The 27,465-nt window shown below is 37.2% G+C and overlaps 1 protein-coding gene across 19 annotated transcripts in view; it reads right to left on the bottom strand.

The window, feature by feature from the left end:
* DLG2 (discs large MAGUK scaffold protein 2) overlaps positions 1-27,465 on the bottom strand; it is a 999,036-nt gene that overhangs the window by 16,688 nt on the left and 954,883 nt on the right. For 14 of the 19 annotated variants that reach the window (XM_027658222.1, XM_027659729.1, XM_027659310.1 and 11 more), the window contains 3 exons: positions 24,047-24,122; positions 8,783-8,882; positions 4,979-5,020 (listed from right to left, as the gene is read on the bottom strand). In XM_027658222.1, the coding sequence (XP_027514023.1) occupies positions 4,979-5,020; positions 8,783-8,882; positions 24,047-24,122 (218 nt within the window). Of the gene's footprint in view, positions 1-4,978; positions 5,021-7,858; positions 7,905-8,782; positions 8,883-24,046; positions 24,123-27,465 lie in introns of all 19 variants that reach the window. The other 5 variants (XM_027658823.1, XM_027658481.1, XM_027658307.1 and 2 more) reach the window with 1 other exon arrangement.

Below are 27,465 nucleotides of genomic sequence, written 5' to 3' on the forward strand. Positions count from 1 at the left end.
CCCTTCCTCATCAAGTACCTCATCTAGTGGGAATCCAGGGGTTTTGGCATTCTAATAATGCCTGCAAATGAAAAACTCTGTAAAGGGATCTAAGGAGGTGACTAACAGAAAAGTAGTACTAGTGAAGCCAATGAGACATTATTTATGATTTTAGAAAAATCAAAGAGAATTTTTGGGTTCATTAAAATTTATGGACTAATGGTGGTGGTTACCATCAATACACATACAAAATACTCATAGATGAGCCAAATTAATTTAATTTTTGAGTTCTTGCCTGAATTTTGTTGCTCAACTGGATCTAAAATCAAGGAAAGCTTATTTTTCTGTCACTATTCATTTAGATTTTGAGCTAATGTCTGAGTTACCTGAATTGTACTTGCAAGATCTTGGAGAAATCAATTTCTTGCTCTGTTTCATCTGCACTGGACAGTCAATATCCCAGCCTCTATTTGGTTCAAAATCCCTTTCCTGTATCTCTGTTTATATGAATAAACAAGATTTTTGGAAATATATTGATAGCTATGAAAGGCTGGAAATCCAATATATAAAAAGATCATCATAGTCTGAGAATGAACTTATGACTGAAAAGTCATCTATGGGCACTGTATGTTTAAGATCAATATAGCTTTGTGGGTATAAAATGAGACTTCAATACTTGTGCCAATTTGAGTATACTTGAATAACATCAAAATTCTGGGAAGCCAATATAAGTGTTCTTATTAATCAGTAGCCTAGCATAATAATCAGGACTACTTCAACCTTGTTCTGAGTCTTCAGATCTCATCAGAAGAGTGACTTGCTGATTTGCTGACAGAGAGTAAAAATTTTTGTTTCTAACACTTTTTATTTTTGACTTTTAGTTATGTATTGCCTCTCTAGGTAATTGGTGCAATCACAACCAGTTATACAATTAGGCTAAATAGATGCAGCAATGCGCATGTAATTTTGACGACAGCTGTAAGAACCTTTACTGGCCTAAGTGTAAGAGTGTTACAACACATCTGCAGGAGAGAAACTTGAAATTCATGGCCATTATGAAAATAAGTCTCGCAAAATAAAAACTGATGAGCCCAAGGTAAAAAAATGTGTCCTTATAAGCTTGATTTGAAAAAGAAATCACAAAATTTTAAGTTCCAGAGCTCAAAATAAACTTTTAATCATGGTTTGATTAACTGGTTCAGGGATAAGTAAAAATTGGCTGTATGTGTCCTTATAACAAAAAGTACAACTTCCTGATAGACCAGAACTTCATATACCACTCTTCAAACTTGGTTTTACTTTTGAGAACAGGAACAAATAAACTAACACAGTTATAGACTTCATAATAGCATGGCCCTATGATTCAGCAGCAGCTGTGTAGGAACTCAGTCTCTTTAAGATAAGCCAGCATTTGTTCCTGGTTCAGAAATACTTTTTTTATTTATAAAGAGTCAGATTCTACTCAAATGTTTCTGCAGTTCCCCCTGAAGTTAATGGAGCTGATGGCTATCTGTTGGGCTAAAGAAAATCCCACTGTTGGGCTAAAGAAAATCCCACTGTTGGCTCCAACTCTTTTATTCACAACAAATCCAGTGTTGAGGGCACTGGCAGAAGAACTACCTGGCTGGTTTACTTTCTGCAACAGCCTTGTTGCTAAGAAGTGGACAAAGAATTTTCTCTTGAGACCACATAAGAGGAGTTTCAATCATATTATTATTATGAAATAAAAAATATCTGAGTTCTGTCAAAAATGGTTTTTTTAACCCTAGAGACAAAAGCAGTCCTTTAGCCAAATACTCAAATTTTTAAGCAATATGTTTTTCTAAATAACTATGAACGCATGAGAATATCTCCTAGAAAAAGCCCAGTTGATTTGTAACCCCCCTATTAATCATTGTCCAGGTCACAGCCTGGATATCTCTCAGAAGCCTTTAACATTCCTGGTTTGGAATGGTTCTAGGAATGATCAAGTAGTATAGGTTTTGACACTAGCTACTTTTCACTAAGTGCTCACCATGAGAAGCAAAAGTTAGAGAAATGTTAAAACAATTGCCAGAGATCCACTAGAAAAAATGCAGAACACCTCTCTCTGGACTCCAACTGGCCTGTTTTTACAGAAACAAATATGAAGGTCTGCAGGAAAACACCCAGCAATTACCAGTCATTTCTTACCAACACACTTTTTCTTTGAGCTGATTTCACAGAACCATAGAATTATTTAGGTTGGAAAGGACAAATCCAACTCTGCCAAGCCCCACCAAACCCTGACCCTGAGCACATCTTTTAAATCCCTCTAGAGATGGTGACTTAACCATGTCCATGGGCATCCTACTCCAATGTTCAATAACCCTTTCAGTAGAGAAATTTTATCTACTATCCAATCTAAACCTTTCCTGGTGCAACTTGAGGCCATTTCCTCTTCCTGTTGCTTGTTACTTTGGAGAAGAGACTGGCTTCACTTCACTACAACCTCTTTTCAGATGCTACTCATAACATTTGTGCCCCAAACCCTTCTCCAGCTTCATTGCCCTTCTGTGGACATGCTCCAGCATGTCAATGTCTTTCTCACAGTGAGGGGCCCAGAGCAGAACCCAGGATCTGAGCTGTGGCCTCACCAGTGCTGAGTGCTGTGGGACAATCACTTCCCCTCGTCCTGCTGGCCACACTATTGCTGATATATGCCAGGGTGCCATTGGCCTTCTTGGTCACCTGGGCACACTGCGGGCTCATATTCAGCCACTGTTGACCAACACCCTCTCAAGTCCTTTTCTACCAGGCACCTTTCCAGCCACTCTGCCCCAACTTCCCACAGTTCAGAAAGCAGTGGAGCAGGCAACCCCTTTCCTCTTTCTCATTTGCTGGGGAAACAGAATAGAAAAGGGGCATGGGGACAGGCTCACAAAATCATGCAAACCCCTTGATTCCTCCAGCAGTTTTCTATTTCTATGTTGCCCATGAATTTTCCATCTTCACTTTTTTCTCCTCTCATTTCACCAGTGCACAGACTGAGGGCTAGATGAGTTTGCAAGTGAACACACATGGTGTCCTCGTGAAACAACTTGTAGTGCCTCACCTTGAACACACAGATTCTCCTCCAGGGGACACCACATCACAGTAAAGAACAACTTTGCAACATGGCATACACCCATGAATCCTTAGCAAATAAAATCAGGTCCTTTGGGCACCAGGTCCTGCATTTTTATTGTTATGCCACTTTCACTTGGCATAATCTCAGATTGGTTTCCTCTGCTTCTAAATGGCATAGCTGTCCCATGGGCAGAGAAGAAACCTCTGCCTGCTTCTTCTCCACCAGGCAGCAGTAGTGTGTGGGGAGATCCAGCCAGCAGAATGTAAACTGGATGCTGCTGGGGTGAGACGGGATCTTGTCCAGGTACAAACCACTCTAGAAGGAGAGTGACTGCCATGGGTAATTGTTACTCCAACACTACTTTTCCCGCCAAGTATCTATGTCCCAGTTAACTTTCCCAAACCATTTCTATTACCTTTCTTGCACCTGAAAACATACACTTTGTTTAAAGTTATTACACATCCAGTGAAGAACTGGCTACCTGTCCTGTCTTATGACAAAATTTGGTAACTAGCTTTTGCGGACATGCCCAAAATAATTGGCTGCAACTGGGCTCTCTGATTAAGTCTGCTGTTTGGGACAGTTCATTAGCCTAGATTATTCTCTGGGCTTTTACCCTGAGCTCACCCTGAAATTTACAGACCTGGATGAGATTTGACTCATGTAAACTTTTGAAAATTTAACCTTTTGACTCATTCCTGATTGTAAAGTCAGTCTGGAAAGAGCATCTTATATTTCAAACATAAAATCCCCCTCTCCTCCTAAGTAGAGGATACATTAAAAATAAAATGGTTTAGAATTAGATCTCGGCAATTCAAGAGTGTCTACTGTTTTCTTGTGACTCTGGCAATTGCTTTCCAAGGAAACCTTTGCAATACAAGAGAATACAAACTAATTTACCATTTCTGAACAGCATAAGGTTAGATGTTTTACTGAAACAAACCAGTGTTTATCAATAGAGCTCAACTGCTATGCCTTATATCAAGACTAGTAAATATTATGTATGATACCGTTGATTACCTGAATGTATGTGGGTGCTTGGGGCAAGTGCTGAGTGACTGGTGGAAAACTTGATTTGTTAAGCAAATGGCTTGAAAAAATGAGACAACTGGGTGATTTAGCAAGCAATCTGCCAGTTACCTTTTATTACATTTCTTGTAATTTATTTAATGACTTGGGTTTTTTCTGCTTTTCAGAACTTCCAGAAAAATAGCTATATTGGTTAAATTTATGGGCATTATAAAGAATTACCCAGAACATACAATCTGCTTCTTGGCTATATGATCCTGTGGAGTCTGTAAATCCAATCAAACCAGGTTGCAGGGTTGGGATCTCCACCTACAGGGTATCAGTGACATTCAGTGGCAGTGCCTAAGCAGTGAAAGTCTATCTTACTGTTTTTTAAGACTCCAATATGCATTATGAAATCTGTACTGTCAAAACTACAGGCTCAACAAAAATTCTGGGACTACTTCTTAGCCCTTCATACAGGCATGCAGAAATGCAAGTGAAAATTGTGACCTTGTAAAGTGGATGCCTTTTGCAGATTTGACTACAGCTATGGAATAATTTTACTCTTAAAAGATCACCAAGAAAATTCCCCCTCCCCACTGAAGTAGACCTTTGTCACTAAACTAAATAATTCTGACTTTCATAAGCTACCCAAAGCCAGGTTTAGTTTTACATCCCAGAATACATCACAAATAACAACCTTTCTCCCTTCTCTTATAAGAGTTGCTAGTTTTCTTTTACAGCTTTGTACTCAAGATGTGGTTATAAATTTGAATTCCAAGCCATTTGCTCCATGTTTTTAACATTAACAAAAGAGTAGCAAGGAGAGGAATAAAATAAAAGAAACAAACAGAACAAGCAATGCAAAGTAAAAGGACTCTAATGAAAGCAGTAACTTACTGTAGCTACTTTCACTATCGCTGGCATTAGAAGAAACATGTTCTGCAAGAACAGTACAGCAAATTAAAGAACATAACCAAGCACCACAGCACAGCAGAAACTTAAAAGAACTGCCACAGTCATGCAAAGGTAGTTATGCAGAGAGGAAATAAAAACTGTGCAGTGACATCACCTGAAAATGCTCAGATAATTTACAGAGGTAAAATGAAAGCTTTCTCTCTTGTGGCATTTCAGAAAGAAACTATATGTATTAGCTAGTGATATGTGTCATGGAAAAACTATGTCTTTTCCTGATGAGACAGTAAATGGTATCTCAGATAATTTCATTTCAATGTATATTATAGTCATCTTGCATCTCACTGGATGTCTTGAGTAATTTAATAAAATCTGAGTGTCTGCTCATATTATTCTACGCCATCAGTAATGTGCATCATTAATCATTATCAATGCACTGGAACTATTCCTGCTAAACTTCTGTATCCATCTTTAATCACTGTGCATTATCCTGAAGGGTTAACAAATTAACATGAAAGTTGTTTTTATATCAAATATCGTAACTGTATCTATTTTACCCCATCCAATTAAAAAAAAAAAAAGAAAAAAGAAGACAAAGTCAATGACAAAAGTAAGAAAAAAAACATGGAAGAAGTCTTTTTCCAGTCATTGTCTAGCCTCACAGTCTGAATTGGAGTATTAAAACCTTTACCAGACCAGTCTGGATGGGTGAATAGCACTATAAGGACTATCATAATGGGTCAGACTTGTGGTTTGTCAAGTCAGGTGTGCTGTTTCTATTATCATACTCTTGAAAGGAAGTGCAATCTATATTATTAATGTTGCTATTCCAAAATTGTGTCAGCAGACTATTTATGGTCAGTAAGACCATGCTATACGATCTCCAGGAGTTCTGCAGGACCATATTCAACAGTGGTTTTAACAGTATGTCTGGTAGAAATGCTGATTACTTTGCATCTGAAAGATCACTTGACAGTTGAAACTTTTCAGCTGGTCCCCAGGACATTTAGAAGCCAACGGCATAATGGTTATAAAGTTGGGAGCACCCAGAGTTGATGAGAAAGACAGGAACAGCACCAAGACCGCCTATTCTCTAGAAGGTGCTGCATTTCCCCCATGTGCCAATTTAATAGATTAGGGTTCATAGATTGGGAATGATGGGGCTCCTGGAGCAGCAGGAATGAGAGGGGATGATATCTTATAAAAACATTTATGGAAAACCTTGCTCTTGGGCCTAGGAAGAAGTTTTAAAAAGTTAAACTTACATTTTGAAGAAAATAGCATATTGACTTTTGGGCATTTCATAGCAAATTAACAAGTTTTATCTCAAACTAATATTATACAGGACCCTGAAGAACTTTATTAAAAAAGAACAAATACCCTTCATAGCAAGAACTGTCATTAAAAAACATTTCTGATTTGAATATTAATAAAATTTGAATGGGTGGGAATGTCTATAGGTGTGTCACTAATTGAAAACTAGGTGCGATATTAATGGAGGAAATAGAGCCTTAAATAATACCTCTGTGCTACTTTGTCCCATTTCAATTTGCGGAATTTAGTTACCTTTTAAATAGTTGAATGTTATGACGATTTGTCTTCGTAGGGACACAAATATTCAGGAGGGCTATCAGATCAGAAGTATTTTAATATTCTCTAGCAGGAAAGGACCTGTATTTGTTGCTAATGAGCTGCTATGACACTTAAATGACCCCAGAATGGTTAAAATTCAGGTGGCAGAGACATTTGCTGTCTATCACTGACAAAACTAGTCTTGCAGAACTGTTTTTCCTTGTACAAGAGATGAAGCTTTCATCTTTGAATTGTGAGCTACTGCATGGCTTAAAGTTAAACCATTAAAATGTCCCTTCGACAAATCATAAACAGAATAATCTCCAAAACTGTGTATATGGATGTGCATTCCTGCAATTAAAAAGCACATACAAAACAGCAGGTGATGCAGCATTAACAGTAGGTGATGCAACATTCACACACATTTTGCTCCAATTACTTGGTGCTTAAGAAAAGGAATAAGAACTGAGGAAGAAGAAGCCAAACACATGCAAGTGGCATTTTTAAAAAATTATTTAGCTCTGGATACAGAATATAATGTAGCTATGTATGTGGAAATCAGCTGCAAATATTTTATTCTATACAGGTTTTCTGGTCTAAATTTCGAGGAAGAAAAATTGTTTCTGAGCAATGATCCGACATGTTACACATTCCGCAATGCCAAGTCTTGAGACAGGATTGCTGCATCAGAAAAAGAAATTGATTAAGGTTGTGTGACAGAGAATAGGTTGCTAATGGTGAAATGGGTCCAAAATTAGCTTTGAAGAACTCATGGTCTTCTCTAGCCTGCAAATGACTTCGTCCATTAATAACAAATACTAATCTAAAATCCAGCAAAGTAACAAACACTCCCATGCAAAAAGCTGAAAATGCAGAAGCAACAGCATAATCAAATTTTCTATTGACCTCATCAGGCTGTGATCATGTTAAAATGTTTAACTTTCCCTTTAGATGGAGAGGGAGGAATTGTTGCCGAAAAGAACAGTCTAGGCAGCAAAACAAGTTCTAGGTATGCTACTCTACAGAACTGCCATGATGGGAACAATAACATACTGTCAGAAACAAAAGGTGTTATTACAAAAGAAGTGAAAGTGTCTGCTTGATACACTGTATGTTATTTAATACTGTCATGCAGAACAAAACGATTGAAACATTTTTAATGCATTCACAGCTGGGTAACAAATAAAACTCTATCTTGTGCATGCTAGGAGTGGAGGGTCCTCAGAGAAGAAACAGAAGCCAAAACAAAACAAAACAGAAAAGGGTTTACAGTGACCATTCCTGGGAACTTACTCAGAGTCTTTGTTCCATAACCGTCGTCACCTAATCCGGGGATGTCCTGCACGGAAGTCCCCAGAGAGAGCAATGAGAAAGGAAGAACAGCCGCAGAAGAGGAAGGAAGAAGTCAGTGGAGTTGAAATGGATACTACCATGACTGACCATGTTGATTGAGCAATCTGGATCCCTGCCTTTTCCTTCTGAAACAAATTTAGGCCCTAATGAAAGAGGCAGTGACCATGATACATGCCTTTTGGAGCCGTGAGGAAGAAGGAACAACCAGAAAAATTAAGTTCCAGAGACTATCCTCACTGGGTAAATTTAGGAGGGAATTATTAAGGAAAAAAAGTGAATATCTGGGCTTGAAACTAGCATATATTTTTAATAAGGCTAGTTCTCTATATAATTTAAGTAAGCAGTAAATTCTCATGGAGGTACACATTCCAAGATCTGATTTACTTCTTTAAGCTGTTAGCATAGTTGCTTCATTTAATTTTTAAACTTTCAGTGAAGTTGCCCATGGCAATTCGCTTGTAGAATATCAAAGGCAAAAAAGATACTAGAACAGACCTTTTAAAAAGTAATAGTTTCGTTTAATATTGTGAAAGAAATCACATTTGCCTTATTTTGAGCCAATTTTGATCTAGGAATATTTCTGAGAAACAAGTTTAGATTTACGACAGGTGCCACAACAACTTTGAGGAGCCACATTTGCACTTCCAAAAGTTAAGGTCACTGTTTTATTCTTCTGAAAGTGGTTTTTCCAGGGATGGAAGGACTAGTTGGATCCAAACTGCAGTCATACATTGGTCACAGTAGTAATACCTCTCCTGCCTACCTATGACAGATATTTGCCTAGATGTGTGGGATACTGGTATCATGCGTGTCACCCATTTTATGTGTTGCTGCATGTGACATCGTCTCCAAGAAGTTACTTACGTTCTGGATCACTTGTTTCCTGCTCACTCTGCTCCTTGCTCTTGTAGAATGGGAATTTTCGTGAAAAGATGAAGTTCTTTTTACGCTTGTCATTGAATGACTGTGAAGGAGAAAAGGCATGGGGCAAAAACAGGGACGTCTAATTGTTGTCACACTCATGCTGACAAAACAACTAGTTTGTAAAAGTGGAGAGAACTGTAGTGACTCAAATCAGTACAAACCAAGTGGCTTACAAATCAGAGGTGGTTGTAGTGAGGTCTGCAGGTTGAAGGCAAAGCCCCTGGAGACTGGATTGATTTGATTCCAGAGGTCTCAAGTCACAGCCTTCAGCTCCTTACTTGGAAACTATTGTGTTTGACTTGTTCAGATGAAGAGCTGCAGATGGCTCAGCATTCTTTGAAATCAAGCCATCCATCTTTAGTCATAGCAGACTGTGCACAGGATTAATTAACTGGCTGAAAAGAATAGGCCATAAAGTAGAAAACAGAAGCCTTTGATTTGCTTGTAGCATGTGATTTTAGCCCTGTGCCAATTAAAATAAAAAAAAAAACTTTATTGGTAGCCGCTGCTGATTTCATAATTTTTTTATTTGGCCTCTTCATCAACAACTTCTTAAATGTGTTTAAATGTTTTTTTTTTGGGCATAGTTAAAAAAATACTTTGTTTTGTTTTATACATATATATTTACTCATTAGGTTCTTCTGTATACACTTTAGTTTTATGTGATTTAGAGATAGAATTCTGCTAATAAGCAGTATTTAATGGCATGTTAAGCAACATATATCTCTTTAATTCTTCAAATGAGGAATGAATATGGAAGAAATTGTGGGTTTTTTATATGATAAACCCTTTGACTTTATAGACAATTGCAAGGTCTCATAGCACTGTACTACGTAAAGGCAGGATATGCCTACTTGGGACATTTATTTCAAATACTAAATAAGGACATAGGGTCTCTCTACAGTCAACTGAAAGAAGCTGGCATTTCTAGAGGGCACCTATGCAGAGCTGCAGATAGTGTTTGTCTGAAGTGATCTGTGTTGTCAGTCAGACAATGACCTATACTGTCTCTGAACATATAAAATACCCAGACACTGGGCTTTGCAAATGATCACCTCCAACAGAGCAGAGACCTCCTTAAATCATTTAAATGACCAATCTCATGTGTTTGTCATTGCTTGAACTGAATATAACCAGTATTTGTTTCCAGTTCTGAAATGGAATACATTTAGAGTCTCAGAATATAATTTATTTCTTTACATTTTGGAAGCATGGTATAGAATGTGGTTTAGAATATGTATTTCTGGAAGATGTGTACAGAAAATCTTCATTAAAATAGTTTTATACTCGTGTCACAAAAGTTTCATGCCACTTTTACATTTCAAGCATATTTAAAGTTTAGTAACTGAAAAAAAAAGGAAAAAAATGCACATGTAGAATAAATGATCCATGAAAATCTCTCAGAGTATGTAAACATTCAATGTGAAATTAATGTAGAGGTCATGCACAAATAATCCAGACAGCATGCAATTTCAAAACAAAGAAAATATGAAAGAAAGCCAGAGGAAAAAGAAAACAGCACATGAGGGATTAAAGTAATCTGTGGATGAAAGGAGGACTGACATGCACATTACATCACTTTAATGACCTAAAGGATATAATTAAATTAAAATGTGTTTTTTGTGATAATTTCTTTTATTTTTCTAAAGAAAGGAATTGTAGCATGTTAAAATTGCTGTTTGTGTAAATGTTGTTTGTCACGATTCATCTGAATTTGACATAGTAATACTATTGGTATTACACTTTTAAAGGGAAAAAACTATATATACACGATAACACTTCAAAAAGCAAAGGGGTTTTAAAATGACAATCACTTCGTTACAGAATGCCATTTCATTTTGGAATTCAAAAGAATGTTATCAAATTGATAAATAAATATGCTCTGTTTCACAGAGGTTATATGAGAAATAACATTTATATATATTCTTTTTCAATTTTTCCCCCAACAATCTAGAGTAAAAACTTCAGAAAGTACATTTTCACCAGAAAAGCATATATTTTTTTCACGCTTATGCATGATTTAACAGTATATACCAAATTAGACAGATATACTATAGTATTATATAAACTCTTTCTTCTTTTGCAGTTTCGAATACTGCATTGCTTTTTTAATAAGATATTGTTCCATTTCAATTTGCATGGTCAAAATCTAGCAATTCATAGCAGATGACTACTATGTGCAACTATGTCACTGCATTTACACCTGTAAAAAGCCTTGTTCCTAAAATAAAGCTGACTCTAGTTATATTAAATCCATAAAAATATATTTATGCATGTGAAAATATTTCTCTAAATTAAAAAATGTGTATATTCATGTTAATGACCATATATACTCTCACAGTGTAGTACAGCATTCATCTTTAAAATAAGAAAGAAACTGTAAAATACTATAAAACACTAAAATGGGTCTGATTCTGAAAGCTTATAGAAATAACTAGTCCATGGTATTAACTGAATGGGCGCACCAAGTGCTTATTTTCTTGTACATTAAGTGCATGTTTCTTCACAAGACACCAAAGACAGGAGCCTTGATTTTGGTTTTGTATCCAATAGAAATGGGATTAAACTCAGGCTGACGGTCTCCACCCTAAGGATATGAAATCCTGCAGACACTCAGCAAAATGCTTCTTACAGATATCACAATATATATCTCTAATGTATAGAGACAAGGGGCTTGGCAAAGAGAGAAGAGGGAGCCATACAGGATAAAACCATGTTTCTATTGCACACATGGTGTTAACCCCAGATTTTGCTCCATTGATGGAGGAATAGAGACCAACATTGAGTGCACATTTTCTTTTTTAAGAAAGGATCATGCATATGAGGAATTGTGGTAAGGTTAAATTGCAAAATTCAGATGCATATATGAGAAATTTTATTCCTATAGGATGGAAAATTCAAGGCCTGTCTAATACTCCGAAGCCATGGGCTCCCTATTTTTCTGGAAAACTGTGAAGTAGATGTAGGATAAATGAGACAGAGATATTTGCCTACATCTCTCTGTTCGATGCAGAAGTTGCATGTGACTGGAATTGAAATTGTGATAGCAAGCTTGGCTTGATTCAACAGCATTTATGCAGGTAGAGTTTCTGAGTCAGTGAAAAAGGGCCTTAAAATGGATTCCCGTACAAGTCACAAGTTTGTTGCCAAGAATGATATACAAACCTGTGATGGCAAATGACTTGGGCATTTCACTGGCAGTGAAACACCTGTACAATAGATTACTTTCATACGTCACTGCCATCAGTTCACACAGATTACCACTAACCTAGGAGCTGACATTAGTAGGCACTTTAAACAGACAAGGGCTGAAGACTAAAAGGCAAATGAAATTTTCAAGGACTGTTTGGCAACAAAACAGTGACATAATTCATAACATTTGAACTGTGATGAAAATGAGTTTCTTCTCAGAAAAAAAGTGGAGAAAAGCTTTCACTGGTGTACTGGCTTGAATTCTTGTTTGATACTACTTAGGCATAGACTCTGTTTTGAAGAAGCCAAGGAAAATAATTGTGATGTGCACTCTTGCTTGACCAAGTATCCCTGGATGTCCCCAGTTATGTAAGCCTGAGTCGCACATACCAACCGTCCCTGGTTGTGACAGACATTAAACCACTGTGTGTTTCTTCTTCTCAAGAACTCAATTCAGTACTTTTTTGTGTCAATGTTAGTTTTGTATTTTAAGTGCTTTTCCCTAGGCACAGCAGTCATATATATGTTACTCATCAGCTCACAGGATAGTGGTCTTTAAAGAAAATTTTCATGTAACATTAAATAAACAATCCAATTTCAAAAGTTGCTTTGTAGTGGTAAACGTCACAGAAAACAGTGAGTGTCTTGTTGCACTATACTGAAATAGGCATCTATGTTGCTGTTTACTTTGAGCTTCTTTGCAAATTTTTTTAAAATGTGCTCTTGACAGAGGTTGTCCTCTTTATGCTTTGCAGAAGAGCCTAATATATTTGGGAAAGATTTCTTGTGGTTCTCTAACAGCAACTCTGTCTTCTAAAAGCCAATAAACTCCCAACTACTTTGGGAGTACTTTGGGAATGCTTTCTTTTGCTATTTCATTCAACCAATGCTAATCCTCAGTCATGAGCTGGGAAGCAGTGTTCAGGGATCACCTGTGAGAAAGCTGTTCCAGGCTGTGAAATTTTTTTTTACAGGGTGTAGATGAATTTCACATATCATCTATTTTTAGGCCGGTTTGAGCTATGCTTTAACCTAGTTTCTATGTCACATGATTATGTATGTCAGTTTTGTTCTGAGATTGGTCCAGGAGCGTATATGAGAAATTAATTTTACTGCTTCTCATCTGCCATGTGTTTTTTTTTATTCTTCTGCTTTAATACTTGGTTTTGGCCTAAGTTAAATGAAAACCCTTACTAACACAGCATTCTGTAAAAATATACAAAATTTATTATCAACAGTGTGTCTCTGCAATCCTTTTCTCTATACTTAATTGACACCTTTTGCATTAGGGACATTCTTTTACTCATTTGAATACTGACTTTAATAAAGCTTTGGGCACTCAAACACTGTTAAACCTCTACATTTTAGATCTCTCCCATCATACCAAAAAATTGCACTGACACCAGAAAGCAAGCTTTTGGACTGTAACAGATTCTCACTGTTATTTCTCCTTCCAAACATATCTGTTTTTACAGTGGGCTTTTTCACCTGGCAATACCAAGCACATGATGAATTTGAAGTTGCCAGAACATGGGGGACATGGGCCAAAACACACTTTGGCACATTCTGCCTCATTGTCCCATCTGCAATACCAGGACCATGGCAGTGTCCTCCTAAAGTCACTTCGTGGGAACCAAGACTACACTATGACCTGGTGGATACTATTGATCAGGCCATGATAGTTTCTTTTATTTAGAACGAAGTATACTGAGGTTAAATGACTTGACAAGTCTAGAGGAAAGCCAACACGACTGAGCAATTCTTGCTTTCCTGGTTTAACCACAAACTTGGCCAAGGACTGGGTTCACACACAGAAAGCACTTCTGCACGCAGACATGCAGAAGCTAAGCTAAGGAGTTGATAGTGGCAACTCTAAGCCTGTTTGTGTGGTGACCACAGTATATTCTTTAAGATGTAGATCTTTCATTCACAGTCTGAACACACAGATATATGGTGGCAAGCAACAGTTGCCAACTTTCCTACGTCTTTTTATGAGATGGAAGGGGAAAGACATACCTGCTCTGTTAAGTTCACCTTAAATTTTCTTAGATACTTCGAGCATTTGGGAAAAGTACTGCCTGGGCTACAGTCATTCCTTATTGAATTTTTACATCATGATCTCTTTTGATAAGTGAGAACAAACTGGGTGAGAAGGAGCTCAGATGAAGATAACTGCTTGATTAGTTTTTCCATGAAGTTGCAGGGAGATTTGGGTATTGGCAATCGAAAATGAAAATGTACAAGCCTGATTAAAAGCTTCATGTTGTATAGCTTCTCCAGGAAAGGGTAGTGTGGCTTAGCATTCATGAGTAGGAATTTTAATAATCTTTTTCTAAGACTGACTTATTGCCACTTGTCTGCCAGCAACTCAGTTTTAATTCCTAATAAAACGACAGTTAAAAACAACACAAACTACCAGGGGTACAGAAGGATGAATAGACTTTCAAGAAAGAATGCAAAAGCAATTCTGCAAACACGTATTTAAATTGGTGCAAGGGAGTACTCATATGTGCTAACTTGGATGGTATTGTTGTTAGCAAGATTAAAACGCCAACATAAAAACTTGCATAGGTGACAGCCAAGGTCATTTACACATATCTGAAGGTTGTACACAGATGGTGGGAAGGAATTGTTCAAACAGAAGCACTGAAATTAATAGAATGAAAATAAGACAGCTCCTTGACAGTGAAATCAATTTGGATGTAGAATAATCTGCCCCAAGGGAAGTGGAAAATCCTATATCATTTTTTCGCATTTAAAACAAATCTGCTAGTCTTAAGTACTGTGGGGAATAACACTGCAGTGCCTGAAGAAAAGGGGGTGGTGAAAGAAAAAGAGCTAAATAACAAGCCTCTCCTAGCTCTAATATCCATGTTTTTGTGATGAGATGCTGACAGACCCAGAATCACGGAGTTGTGCTGCAGTCCAGTGCAGGCTTAAACCTAGCCAAGCTCACTGCAGCCACATGGGCAGTGTGAAGGTCTTTCTCTCCTTCCTCAAGTCTTTAACTGGAGTCAGAAAGTGTATTGGATGTTTGGCAATGTTGTCCCAAATGTTCCTCTACTCTGTTCAATATTTTTTGCCAAAAAGTAACTTTCCCTGTTAGAGCTGATGTATGTAATCAGCTACTGATCCCACTAATAAATCCTCATACATGTGAACCTGTCTCAACACACTTTATGCAACAACGTCAAAAGAGGCCAGACCCACATGTTTTCCTACAGTATTCTGTAGGAAAATCCTTTATCCACTTGATCTTAATTCCTCACTTCTGATCAGCTATTTTCTTAAATCTTTTTCATAACTCTGATTTCCATTGACTGCTGGTGTTTCTTTGGTTTTAAAATGAAATTGAGGGGTTTGGTCTCTATGTAGTCTTTTGAATTACTTTCATTAATAAGTAAAGACACAGAAGGTGTTAGTTATCTGTGCTATTAAAAACCCCCCAGGTTGCTCCTTTATTATTCTTTTTTGTGGAATCATTTATGCAATCAAATGCTGTACACTTGTGCAAGTGCAAACTACTGCATTAAACGGACCATTGCATAAAAATAAGTTGCATAAAGATCTTTATTATTCTTATTTTGTGAAGTAGGAGCAGAGAAAGATTTAAAATACCTACATGCTTTCAAATTACTTACGGAAAGATAATTGAATAAGATAAATTTTTGAATTTCTCTTTTGAGTTAAAGGAAGAGTGTTTGCACTTGTAGGTGACTGGTGTAGCAGGCTGACTTACGGCAAGGGTCTGGTTCTGGATTCACCTCAGTGAATCATACCAGGTTAATGGTTTTCATTGAAAGCACTGATTTATTTAGACCTTACAGTTAACATTATAATAAATAAAGGCATGGGCAAAAAACCCCAAAGTCAATCTCTGAGAGACTAGTTTGAGGTCTGCATAGGAGTTGAAGCTGCTGCATCTTCCCGTAATGCATCTCACATGACCAGTCTCACAGGCAGGATATCAAGTCAGATGGACTTTGTCTTTGACCCAGGTCAGCAGTTCCTGTGTCCCTGTAATCTTCCAAACATGGCCTGTGAGTCGCTAAGACAATCATCACTGAGATGCTTAAATTTAAGTGAGCCGCAAATAAACGTGAAATATGGAGCACGTATCTTCTGGATGAGTGTTAATGCTTAACTCCGCACTTCTGGAACTTTGTGTAAAATCTTACAAGAAGAAATCCTTGTTCTCTTTCTAATTCTTTGACAATCTAATGCCAATACTATAAATTTTTCTTTTCAACCAATTTTTTAGAAGAAAAGCCAAGTACTTATGGCATTATCTATACATACATGCAAATTTCCTACCATTTAATTCAGGATATTGGACAGCAAGTTCTAAAATTAGCACACGCACAAAGTTTAACTCAGCAAAAATTTCTGCTGAAACAGCTTAGAAGAAAAACAATTAACTCCCAGTTCTAAACTTTGGTATTTTACCTGTGCTAGTAAATTTTCTCCCTGTTATATTTAATCTGTGAACGATTTAAACATTGCATTCTATATCTTCATGTCAGTGACTCTCCTAAGCATTCTCTTACCTAAGCAGGGACGGCACAAACTTCTTGTGGGATAGAAAACACAGATACTATACTCCTTAATAGGAGGAGGCCACCTAAGAAATAATATTGTCCTATAAATGAAACTCCACACAATTCTCAGGATGAAAAAACTGTAAAATCTAAAAAATACATGTATTTGTATTGCTCATTAATTGAAAAAATTACTCTATTAGTATTTTCTTTGACTGATAAGCTTCCAACAGACAGAAATATTTTTCATCACCTGAATAAATTCAACAACAAATCCTTTATTTCTCATAGTTTCTACTCTATTTCATTATGTTTACAAATTGCAGATATTTAGAATTTGTACTTCTCAATAAAATAAAAAATGGAAAACAGGCCCACAGGTTTTCTAATTTAGTATGTTTTTCAATTTGAAAGAAGTTCTTTCAAATACTCTACTTCTACTGGATTTTTCAAAGAAAGCTATGGAAACATATTTCTTCTCTTCAGATGAGTAAAAGCCTCAAATTTGACCTTATTTTTCACAATTTCAAGAACTATTTCACCTTTCTAAGAAAATAGATTCCTTAAGGCATACCAGTTCCCTGCCAGAGTCAACACTGCTACCATGACATAAATTAAAACTGAAGACTCACTTGTTTTCCTTTATTTTTCTGTGACCTAGGACCAAGATACATTATTATTAAATTACTGCATGTCTTTGTGGAGTGTCTCAAGATATCCTGGAGCAATGAGACACTGTACAGTTAAGTTTTCCTGGCTATGTGTTATTTTATCATTTGAATTTCATTTGATTACTTCAGCACATGAGTGAAGTTGATGCTGATGACAGCAGTATTTCTAATCCACCTTGGAGAAACGCTGAGCAAAAAATGTTCTGCTCAAGGGGAATGGTCAGGGCAGTCCAATAATGCAAGGTCAGATCAATTCAATAATGCAGCCAGTATCCACTGCTTGCCACTGTACTATCACGAAGCATGAAGACAGAGCTATGGAGGATGTGAAAATGCATGAAAGGGCGAGGGCAGCTGGTAAATGAGATCCAGCTTTTCCTCCCATATGGGGAGAAGTTGTCTTCTCCCAGAAACAAGCTGTTCCACAAACAGGAGTGATGCTGAGATCTGATTCTTCCATGACATCTAATGTTATCCCCAAAGGTCTTACAGCCTTTGACAGAACTTAAATCCAACAGAGATAAAATCATAGAGTCATAGAATATCCTGTGTTGGAAGTGACCCACAAGGATCATCAAATCCAACTCCTGGCCCTGCACAGGACCATCCCCAAGAATCACACCATGTGCCTGAGAGTGTTGTCCAAACACTTCTTGAACTCTGTTGGGCTTGGTGCTGTGATCACTTCTCTAGGGAGCCTGTTCCAGTGTCCAGCCACCCTCTGGGTGAAGAACCTTTCCCTGACATCGAACCTAAACCTTCCCTAGCACAACTTAAGGCCATTCTCTCGGGTCCTGTCACTGGTAACCACAGAGAAGAGATTAATGCCTGTCCCTCTGCTTCCCACTGTGAGGAAGTCTTACACTGTGATGAGGTCTCCCCTCTGTGTCTCCCAGAAGGGCGACACCATAAGCTACAGACTGGGTGTTACCAGGCTCTCTGAATTTGCAGCTTTTTGAATGTACTCAGATTGCGTATTTTCTTCTACTTTTGCCCCAGTACCAAACACTTTAGGAAATCCATTCATTGTGTCAAATATCTTTAGCAAAGAAGTGTAACAAAAAGGTGGTTAAAATCCACTGCAAATGTGGAAAACTTTTAGATTACGGACTACAGAACTGCTTCTCCATAAAAGTGATGAAGCTTTATACTTAGAAAACTTAAGCCTAGTAAAACACTGATGTTAGAAAAAATCTTCATTAGACAGAGTACAGACAATCTAATACACTGCTATATTTTCTGAAAATCAAGGATTCAATTGAATAGGTTTTCACCTATTTCTCTGCATTGATACACCCAGATCTGCCATGGTGAACCACTAGCACAGTCTCCGTATCTGAGACCAGGACAGCTGTGACTGCAGGTTCTGGTCTGTGACAATGAAGACAAATAATCCAGTCGCCGTATACATGCATAGAAGAAGAAATAACAACAGACTTAAACTGCAGCATTTTAACCATTTTGAATGGTGACAAGAGTGAAGCACCAAAGGGCTGTTTGGGAAGAATATGAAATATCTGCTGTGGTAGGTCTTTAAGCAGAGATTAGACAAATCTGGGAGACAGGAGGAAGTCATAGAAGACAGGGCAGGGGTTAGATTTGGTGGCCACCTGAGTTTCCTACAGACCATTTTTGCTCTGATTTGATGACTAAGGATGAAAATATAATGATTTTTTAGAGTATAAATTGTTTGGAAATAGGTGGGGGTTTTTTTGTTGTTTGGTTCTTTCTCCCCTCCCCCCCCCCCATAGTTAATAAACGGTCAAAAGGGTCCTATGTCAGTCACTGGATTTCAGCACTTGGAGGAGAGGTGCATTAAGTATGCAGAGAGTTTTGTTTACTCCACGATACAGATTTTGCTACCTCAGTCAAGTTTTACTTTTTCCTTTTGTGTCTCAGTGCAGTTTTGCTAGAATGACAACAAAATAAGAGGATGACCTCACATTGCAGGCAGGGCTGTGATATCTGTAAACAGAATCTGCTCATAAGAAATATTATTAAATGCTATCAAGCTTCCGACTGTCATAATAAATGCATTCGGAGACATTTGAAGAGGCTGGCTGAGTGTGATGTAGGTGATCTGACTGGAATATGAAAAGAACTTAGGATGACAATCTAAGTGAATAGAAAAAAACCTAATGGGTACTGATGGAGCAATATGGTGTGGGTCACAGCTCAGGACCTGCACTGCTGATGAGCAGCAGAGCTACTGGGAGGGATTTTGGAGGAATGGAGAGTTCCTTTCCTTGGCAGGCACCTCATCCATTTGGCACCCTGCTGAGCAGCCTTATTAGGGCAGGCACCCATCTGGAAATGCTGCCTAGTAAACTTGGGCTGAATACCCCCCTGTACCCTGACACACACACTAAAAATTGACAGACTGTGCGAGACATGACTTTCATTTCTTTGGGAAATGAAATTGGGTATTTGTCCATAAGACAATATTGTGGAGTCACTGGCCAAATAAAGTGTGAAATGAAAAGGCATGTGGTATCAAAAAACAGTTCTCTGTATAAAATCAAGTTTTACTTAAACATTATGTTTCCAGATATTCAAACACTTCTCTGGAAACAGGCAACATCCATGAATATTAGTAAAAGTGAGATGTTGCTAAAGACCTTTCAAAGAGCTATGGTTTTGACTGTAAAAATATTTTCAAGAGATAGTCAAGAAAGTGTATATGATCTGACAGGGAGAAAAGCAAAAGGTGCTATTTTTGTCTCTTGAAAGACCTGTTATAATTACAGCAGTTAAGAAAAAAGCAGATTACTGGCTCATCTCTTTTCACTCTGCAATATTTCCATCATTTGGTACTCTTTTTTTATTCAGTAAAAAGTCTGAAAAGCACACAAAACCTGTGGGTTTTAGGATTAGGAGAGGAAAGGTTACTTTTGTTCAGCCTGAAGCTTATGGTATGGAGTTACCAAGAATTCAGTGTGCTGCTTTGGCAGATATATAACCCTGGTCACAGCTACTCATATGTTCTGATCCTTTTGGTGCAAAGGTGAGCATCAGAAGATACTTGGGATATGATCTTGAGTTCAACATAGCATAAAACATACTTTTAAATTAATTAAATTTGTGCTTACATAATTTCTGTAGCTTCCTCCAGGATAAATATCAGACATAAACCTTTGGGCTGTTCTGTTTTCCATTGATTATCCATAGACCAGTAATCCCCAAAGACTGAGATAGTACATGCTTAGGAAATCATAACTGTATTTAACAATGAGAAAAGCTGCTGAAGATCGCTACAACAATTATAAGAATGAAACTAGAGGCTGAATTTGGTCAACACAACAAAAGCACGATCTTTGCTTGGTGAAATGAAACTGTTTATACCAGTATTTGTATTCTTTTCCTTACAACAGAGGTGTTAACATCTGTAATTGGTTTTATATTTTTAAAAATGCTAATAGGACCTAGATTTGGATGATGTCTCTGAACCTGAAAAAATAAGTTTCTTTTGGTCAAAATAATTTCTTTTGGTCAAAATAAACAGAATATGAAAGAAAAATAGCCTGACTGGGTTAAGCTGGAGATCCAGTTAGCCCAGTAGTTTTTTTTGAAGTCTAATAGTAGATCTTTAAATGGAAAAATAGAAGAAACATGATCCTTCCCTGTTTATAACCTCTCTGCTTCTTGAAATCAGATGTTAAAAGATGCCACTGGTTCCATTGCTTGCTAATGTATCTAATTTCTTTTTATTTTATTCCTATTTATTTTTATACAACATCCTGTAATAATGAGCATCAGAATTTAATTATTGCATGGAAAGGTACTATCCATTGCCGTATTTAAACCTGAGATCAGAATGTTTCTCTGGATCTCCCTAACTGTGATTCACATTCACCTTTTTTGTATCCACTCTGATTTTATAGACTTTAATTTCACAATCCATGGATTGGAGGAGTCAAATAAAACAAACTTAAAGTGATATAAATATTCTAAACCACATTTTTAAGAAGTGCTGAACTAATTTTCTAGATGAAGTAATGCACCCAAGTTTGGCCTTTGAAAAGACTATTCTTTAGCTCTCCCTGCTAATAGGTTTGTCAACTGTATTGCTGAGCATTCTTAACACCTTTTGAGTGCTGATCAACTACAAATGTCACACTATGCATAATACTTTGCATCTTATCTCTGGATTTGGGATTAAAAAATAGGTATAAAAAGATGAAAATGCCTAAGAATTTATAAATCTGTAGAATAACTAGACATTTTCTACTTTAAAATCAGAGTTATTGCAAAGAAATTGTAGTACTACCTCAGGAAACCTTTGCTGCATGTTATTAGCTTTTGAACATTGCTTTTATAGGGGAAGAGAGGACTTGTGTCCAGTGGACTGATTCAGGTAAAATTGCAGGAGGGTAACCCCCCCAAGGATTCTCTATATTCAGTTAATTTTTGGTTCTTTTTGAAAAATGCTTATATGCATATTTCCTGGCCAAATTTAGGAATATCCCATGAAAAGTCTTCTCTCAGTTTCATCTTTAGAGTAAACTAAGACAGTTCCACTTGCCCACACAGTCATGAATGTGTGAACCAAAGGTGCCACAGACACACATAAACTCATTCCTATCTGAATTTTGATTTTAATTTTGAGACAAAAGAGTTTTCCTGGGCCTACTGCAGCCCTGTTTATTTGGGCTGAATTGCTTCCAGATTAAAGAAGAAAAAAAAAAGGTAAAAAAATAAAACATGGACAGCTTATACCACTTCTTTTTGAACAGTGAAAGACCAAATGGAAATGCTGACCCCTAAAATGAACATACATGTATATTCAAATAGGTACTCAAACATTTTATGTGTTGATGCTTAGTTTAAGAGTGAACCCTTCTTTTCTTTGTGCTCTTGCAATCACAAGCCTCCATTATCTTTTCCCAAAACTTTTGAAATTGTGGGACTTCATATGTATATATAAAAATATAAAAATATAGAAATATATAAATATATAAATATACATACATACATACATATATATATATGTATTTTCTTTTTTAGCAAATACTAAAATAGAAAGCTTGGTTCCAAAAGGGTACAATGGTTTTGGTCTGCAATTACACAATTTCCTAAACACTGAAACAAACAATGATGTTGAGTGGCTGGAATATTAATGCTACACTGATGATAAAAATGGAAAAACTATTTGGGGAATCAAGACCTAATTAAATTCTTGACAGACTCACAAGAATAAGGACCATTAGTTATATGAATAAATTATTCCCCTGAGGTTTTGATTATGTACAGGAAACAGACATTTAACAAGTGATTTTATTGGCAATATAAAACTTATTATCTCCCCAAATAAGTGGCAACATAATTTACAGGGTTGCAAAGCATGGTCCTTTCAAACTGAAAAACAGAATTCTGACTCCTGAAGAAGTGCAATGAGATGAATCAGTTCTTTCTTAATACATTTTGTTATGTATTTTATACAAAAGTTATCTGCATGTGCAAATAATATTCAGAGGTTGAAGACTGATTCTGTGTGCCTTATAAGTCTGGAAAACTGGTTTCAATCAGTGCAGTTGCAAATGAATTCAGGAACTATTCTGTAGAGCAGTAAGAGGAATGTATTTGAAAGTCTGAAATATTATTTTGCTGGCATATAGTGGCTTGGAAACTACTGCCCTAGGAACTGTGTGTTCATGGCAAGAGGAAATTCTTACGCTGTCAATCTGTCTGAAAGGATGAAATAAACAGGGATAAAGAAGTTATTCATCATAGAGGGAAAGTGAAGTAAGAAGAGATTAAGAATGAGTATTTCAAACTATGCAAGGCCACAGCAACAGCAAGTCTGGAAGGGACCTGCTGAACCACTTTGTTCTTTCCCTTGCTAGCACCTACCTATGACCATGTCCTCTCATTACACAGTTTTGACCCTGCCCTTTTTCCTGATGGTTTCTGAATCTCTGTCTCATGGTTTGCTCACAGAAGCCCTTAGTTGTAAATCCCATGCATGCCAACTGGACTGTTTTCAAAAATAAATCCCTGCAAATGTCAAGTATTTACTACTGCTACAATTGCAAGCTACACTTCTGCAGAAAAATATACCTTAACAGCCAGAACTGTGGGCATTTCTCATACTGTAATGCTTGCTAGCCAGATGGCAACACACAGGATATTAGACATCAGGCTAATGAGAACCGCTGACTGTTGGGTACAATCACAGCAATGCTGGGGAGTGGTGACAGCAAGAATGCTGTTCTGTGCAGGCACCACTGGTGAAAGGGAACTCTCATTTTTTGTGTTGGTTTGCCACTGTGCCTGCTGTGAAACACACCAGTGTTCAATGTCTGTCACAACTGTCAAAGCAGAACATCCAAACTAAATTTTTGCATCTGGGACTTCTTAACTTTCAACCCTTGATTTGAGTTTTAACAGCTTTTGAAGCCAGGGAATTTACGCTTCTGGCCCTATTTCATTGAACGGTTATCCATCTGCATTCATTTTTCAAGTCTTTTCTTCCCTATCCCTCATTTAACTAAAATCACAGCTATCACAGAATGCTCTTAATTTTTTTTGTATCTTCCCGTTAGGAGGCACTGTCATTCAGTATTATTATAAAAAGAATAATTGAATATTTCAAAGATCATATATTATATATATAAATATACAGCTTATTAGAATATATAAAATAATTTTATATATATATCTGAATCTCCTGTCTATATTTCGCTATTTTGTAGATCTTTGTTGCAACAACCTAAATATTCCTTATGATGCTAAAATTTTCTCTACTCTGAAACTTATAAAACACTTGCAAAGTGCAATGTCAAAAGGTTTCACTATTTACCTACCCCTTTTGCATCAATTACACCAGGTTTTGCATTGAATTTCACCGTCTTCAAACGTGCACGCTCCTTTCTTTCAACTCTGGGAATAAGAAAACACAAATGAAGAAACACATGTTGATTATATCAGCATTTTGTATGATACATTTGATATCTGCTCTCCCAAGACTTACTATACATAAAGCAAGCATTTAAAGTAAATTTCATAAATTAAAAAGAGAGGTCTCTTCCTCAGCCAAGCACCAGTTTTCTGGTAAACACAGGTTTGAGGAGCCTTGGCTGCCCTGCACCAGCAGAACAGCTCTGCCTCCTAACACACACGGGAGTGTGGGAAAAGCATGCCAGGGACAGATTTACTCTCTCTAATTTAAGCTGTTCAAAAATGAGGCAAAATTTAGTGTTCTTCTATGGTCAGAGGAATGAAACAAGGACAGAGAGAGAATGAGCTGTGCACCTTAGTGCACTTTACGGTGGAGTAAATTTTAAATTGTACAAATAATGTAAAGTGAATCCCACAATTCACTTGAATATAAGGCTAGTCATGTCCTTACCGTGATTAATATGGACATTACTGTAAAAGTGACATCTCCTACCTTCTGTAGATCATCTACAGAATCTATCACTTGACTCAAGTAAAAAAAATCTGATAATCCACTGGCTCAAGTAAAAAAATCCAATCATCTACCTGAAATTGAAATTCTAGCCCTATTTGTCTAAATTGGCAATTACTCTAGGAAATCTAAGTTGAGTCTTGCAAAGCTAGCTTATAAGAGGTCAATACTGTGTTTTTATTGGACAACAAATAGTTGAGAAAAAAGTGAGGTTTGTTATATCCTCCAAAGTGGTCCTCATATGACCCTTTTTTCTAACTTTCACAGTTTCCCACAAATGTCAATAGAATACATTCCTGCAAATCTTCTGGGTTTTAAGTCTGGGTAGTAAGAATACATAGTTTCTGATAATTATTTTTAAAATAAAAACTCAAGTGTTTTGATAGAATGATAATTAACACAACATGTTTCCTTCTGTCTCAGTAGGCTTATATATGTCCTACTGAAAAACAGTGAATGTTGGTTACTATAGCTACAGTTTAAATTTAGATTAAATGCATTTCTCTGTACATGTGGAATATTCACATGGAAACAGCTCAAATGCAGCTTTCAAACTAAATCTATGTTATTAAAAAGCCATGAACAGTCTCAAACTAAAATTAGCAGATGAAGTCCCTTGATAGTACCGGTAAAAATGAAGACTTGAGGCTGTGTAATTGCCTAAATAGGATGGATACCTTCTGAGGAAATAATTAGCACAAATGAACACAATATTCTACTTATGAATCTGTGTTAACATTTAAACTCATTCCAACCCTGCCTAACTTCCTAAAACATCTGTTTTTAACTATTTCTTATTCATTGCATAAAAGTACAAAGATCAGTGTTTACAGAGCCATTGTGCTATCCATTTTCTTATATGGATCTGAATCATGGGTCATCTACCGCCACCACCTGTGTCTCCTAGAACTCTTCCATCAACGCTGTCTCCCCTCAAACCTAAACATCCAGTGGTCGGATTATGTGACCAATACATCTGTTCTAGAACAAGCAGCAATCACAAGTATTGAGGCCATGTTAATGAGAACACAGCTGCGTTGGGCAGGGTACGTCTCAAGGATGAAAGATCACCGCCTCCCTAAGATCCTGCTTTATGGTGAACTTGCCACCGGCTGCCGTATGAGAGGAGCCCCGAAGAAAAGATACAAGGACTCCTTGAAACAACATCTTAGCCTTGGTCATATTGATCTACACAACTGGTCTACTCCGGCCTCCAATCGGGAGGTCTGGAGACACACCATCTGTAACGCTGCTGATGCCTTTGAGAACGCATGCAGGATCACTCTTGAGGAGAACAGACAACAGCAGAAAGAATTGTGTCCTGCAGAATATACCACCTGAGGAGTCCTTCTGCTGTGCCTTTTGCTATCGGATATGTCTATCTCGTATTGGCCTCATTAGCCACCAGCATGCTTGTAACAAATGTGGACAGAGGTTTTCCCAAATCTTCATTCGTGAAGCCTAGCCATGACTGACATGACATTCATCGCATAAAGAAATTTGGAAATTAACCCAGAAGAGTGAATATTATGAAGTTTATAAAACTTGCATTAGCAACCATGGAGGCATTGCTGCTTTCTAGAGGCATAGCAGACAGATAACAAACTGCAGAAACATTCTGCATTGCCTTAAGAAGTTTTTAAATAGTGTCATTAAGTGTCATTAATCCTCCAGGCAAACATAGCAACAATGTTCATATATGCTCAGTATGCCTACTGAATATTCCAAACCTTTCATCATCTGACACCGTATTAAGGGTAGCAAACAGTGTTGCCTCCCATTACAATTTTCCTGACACCTTCCACAATAAAACTGTTCTCAGTTACTTATAATTTAGCTGAACTGTAAACTTCCGAGCTGAAATTTTCTATGCTTCAGGCTGCTTACATTACTATTGCTGCCTGAACTGTCAAAGAAATAGGTTAGCTATTAGAAAAAGGCTAGGACAAAACAAATGGTTTTGTCCAATTTATAGTATGCTCTTAAAGTGCTTCAGCTCAGGTTCTCTTTTGCCTTCACGTCTTTGGGACTTGAATTGTGGCATGGGTTGGTCTAGCGGCAGGAACAAACCTCTCTTTTTCCTGAAGGAATCAACCTAAGTTTCTGAAAAACCTTGGTTTTACGTGCTCTGGAGAACTCTGTTTGAATTCAGCTTTGGTTCTTCAAAAATTTAATCTTTGTTGAAATGGTCAAGGTGTGGGACTGCAGTGAACTTTGATGTTCTCAGAATTTCTCATCTGGGCTACCAGGACACTTTTGCCATAGACAGAGCTAAAAAGGGGACTAAAATGATGAAGATACAAAGTTTTGAATACCAATTCTTTTAGATTCATTGATCCAGTTCTTAGAAAATACGCTTTTTAAAGGAACACTAATTCAAACATTTTTGGCACTTTTGAATTTTCAGGGTTGCAATTGCTATATTTAAGGAAAAATAAAGTTGACTGCCTTTATTTCCCAAATTAAAAAGTAGTTTAGGTCCAAAGGATTATTTGCAGCAGTTGATACTGTGAATGTCTATACATGAGTGTAAATTCCTTACACTGCTTTATCTGACAGCAAACCTACTATCCCTTGAACAACATTTTGATCCATCATCGGAAGAAATTGCTTATATATAGGAAGGAGCGTTTCACTTCAAACTGAAACCATTTTTCATTCACCACTGCTGCACAAAGCAGGACTATGGGCAGTTATGCAAAAACATGAAGTGAAGGGAGAGGACTCCTGTCTGCCAAATTTGCGGATGCCCAGATATGCAGCCCTGACTTGCCTGATGTACACATTGCTGCTGTGCCCCTTTCTAATTACATA

Source organism: Corapipo altera, unplaced genomic scaffold (genome assembly GCF_003945725.1).
Source record: "Corapipo altera isolate COAL_440 unplaced genomic scaffold, ASM394572v1 0, whole genome shotgun sequence".
Classification (NCBI taxonomy): domain Eukaryota; kingdom Metazoa; phylum Chordata; class Aves; order Passeriformes; family Pipridae; genus Corapipo; species Corapipo altera.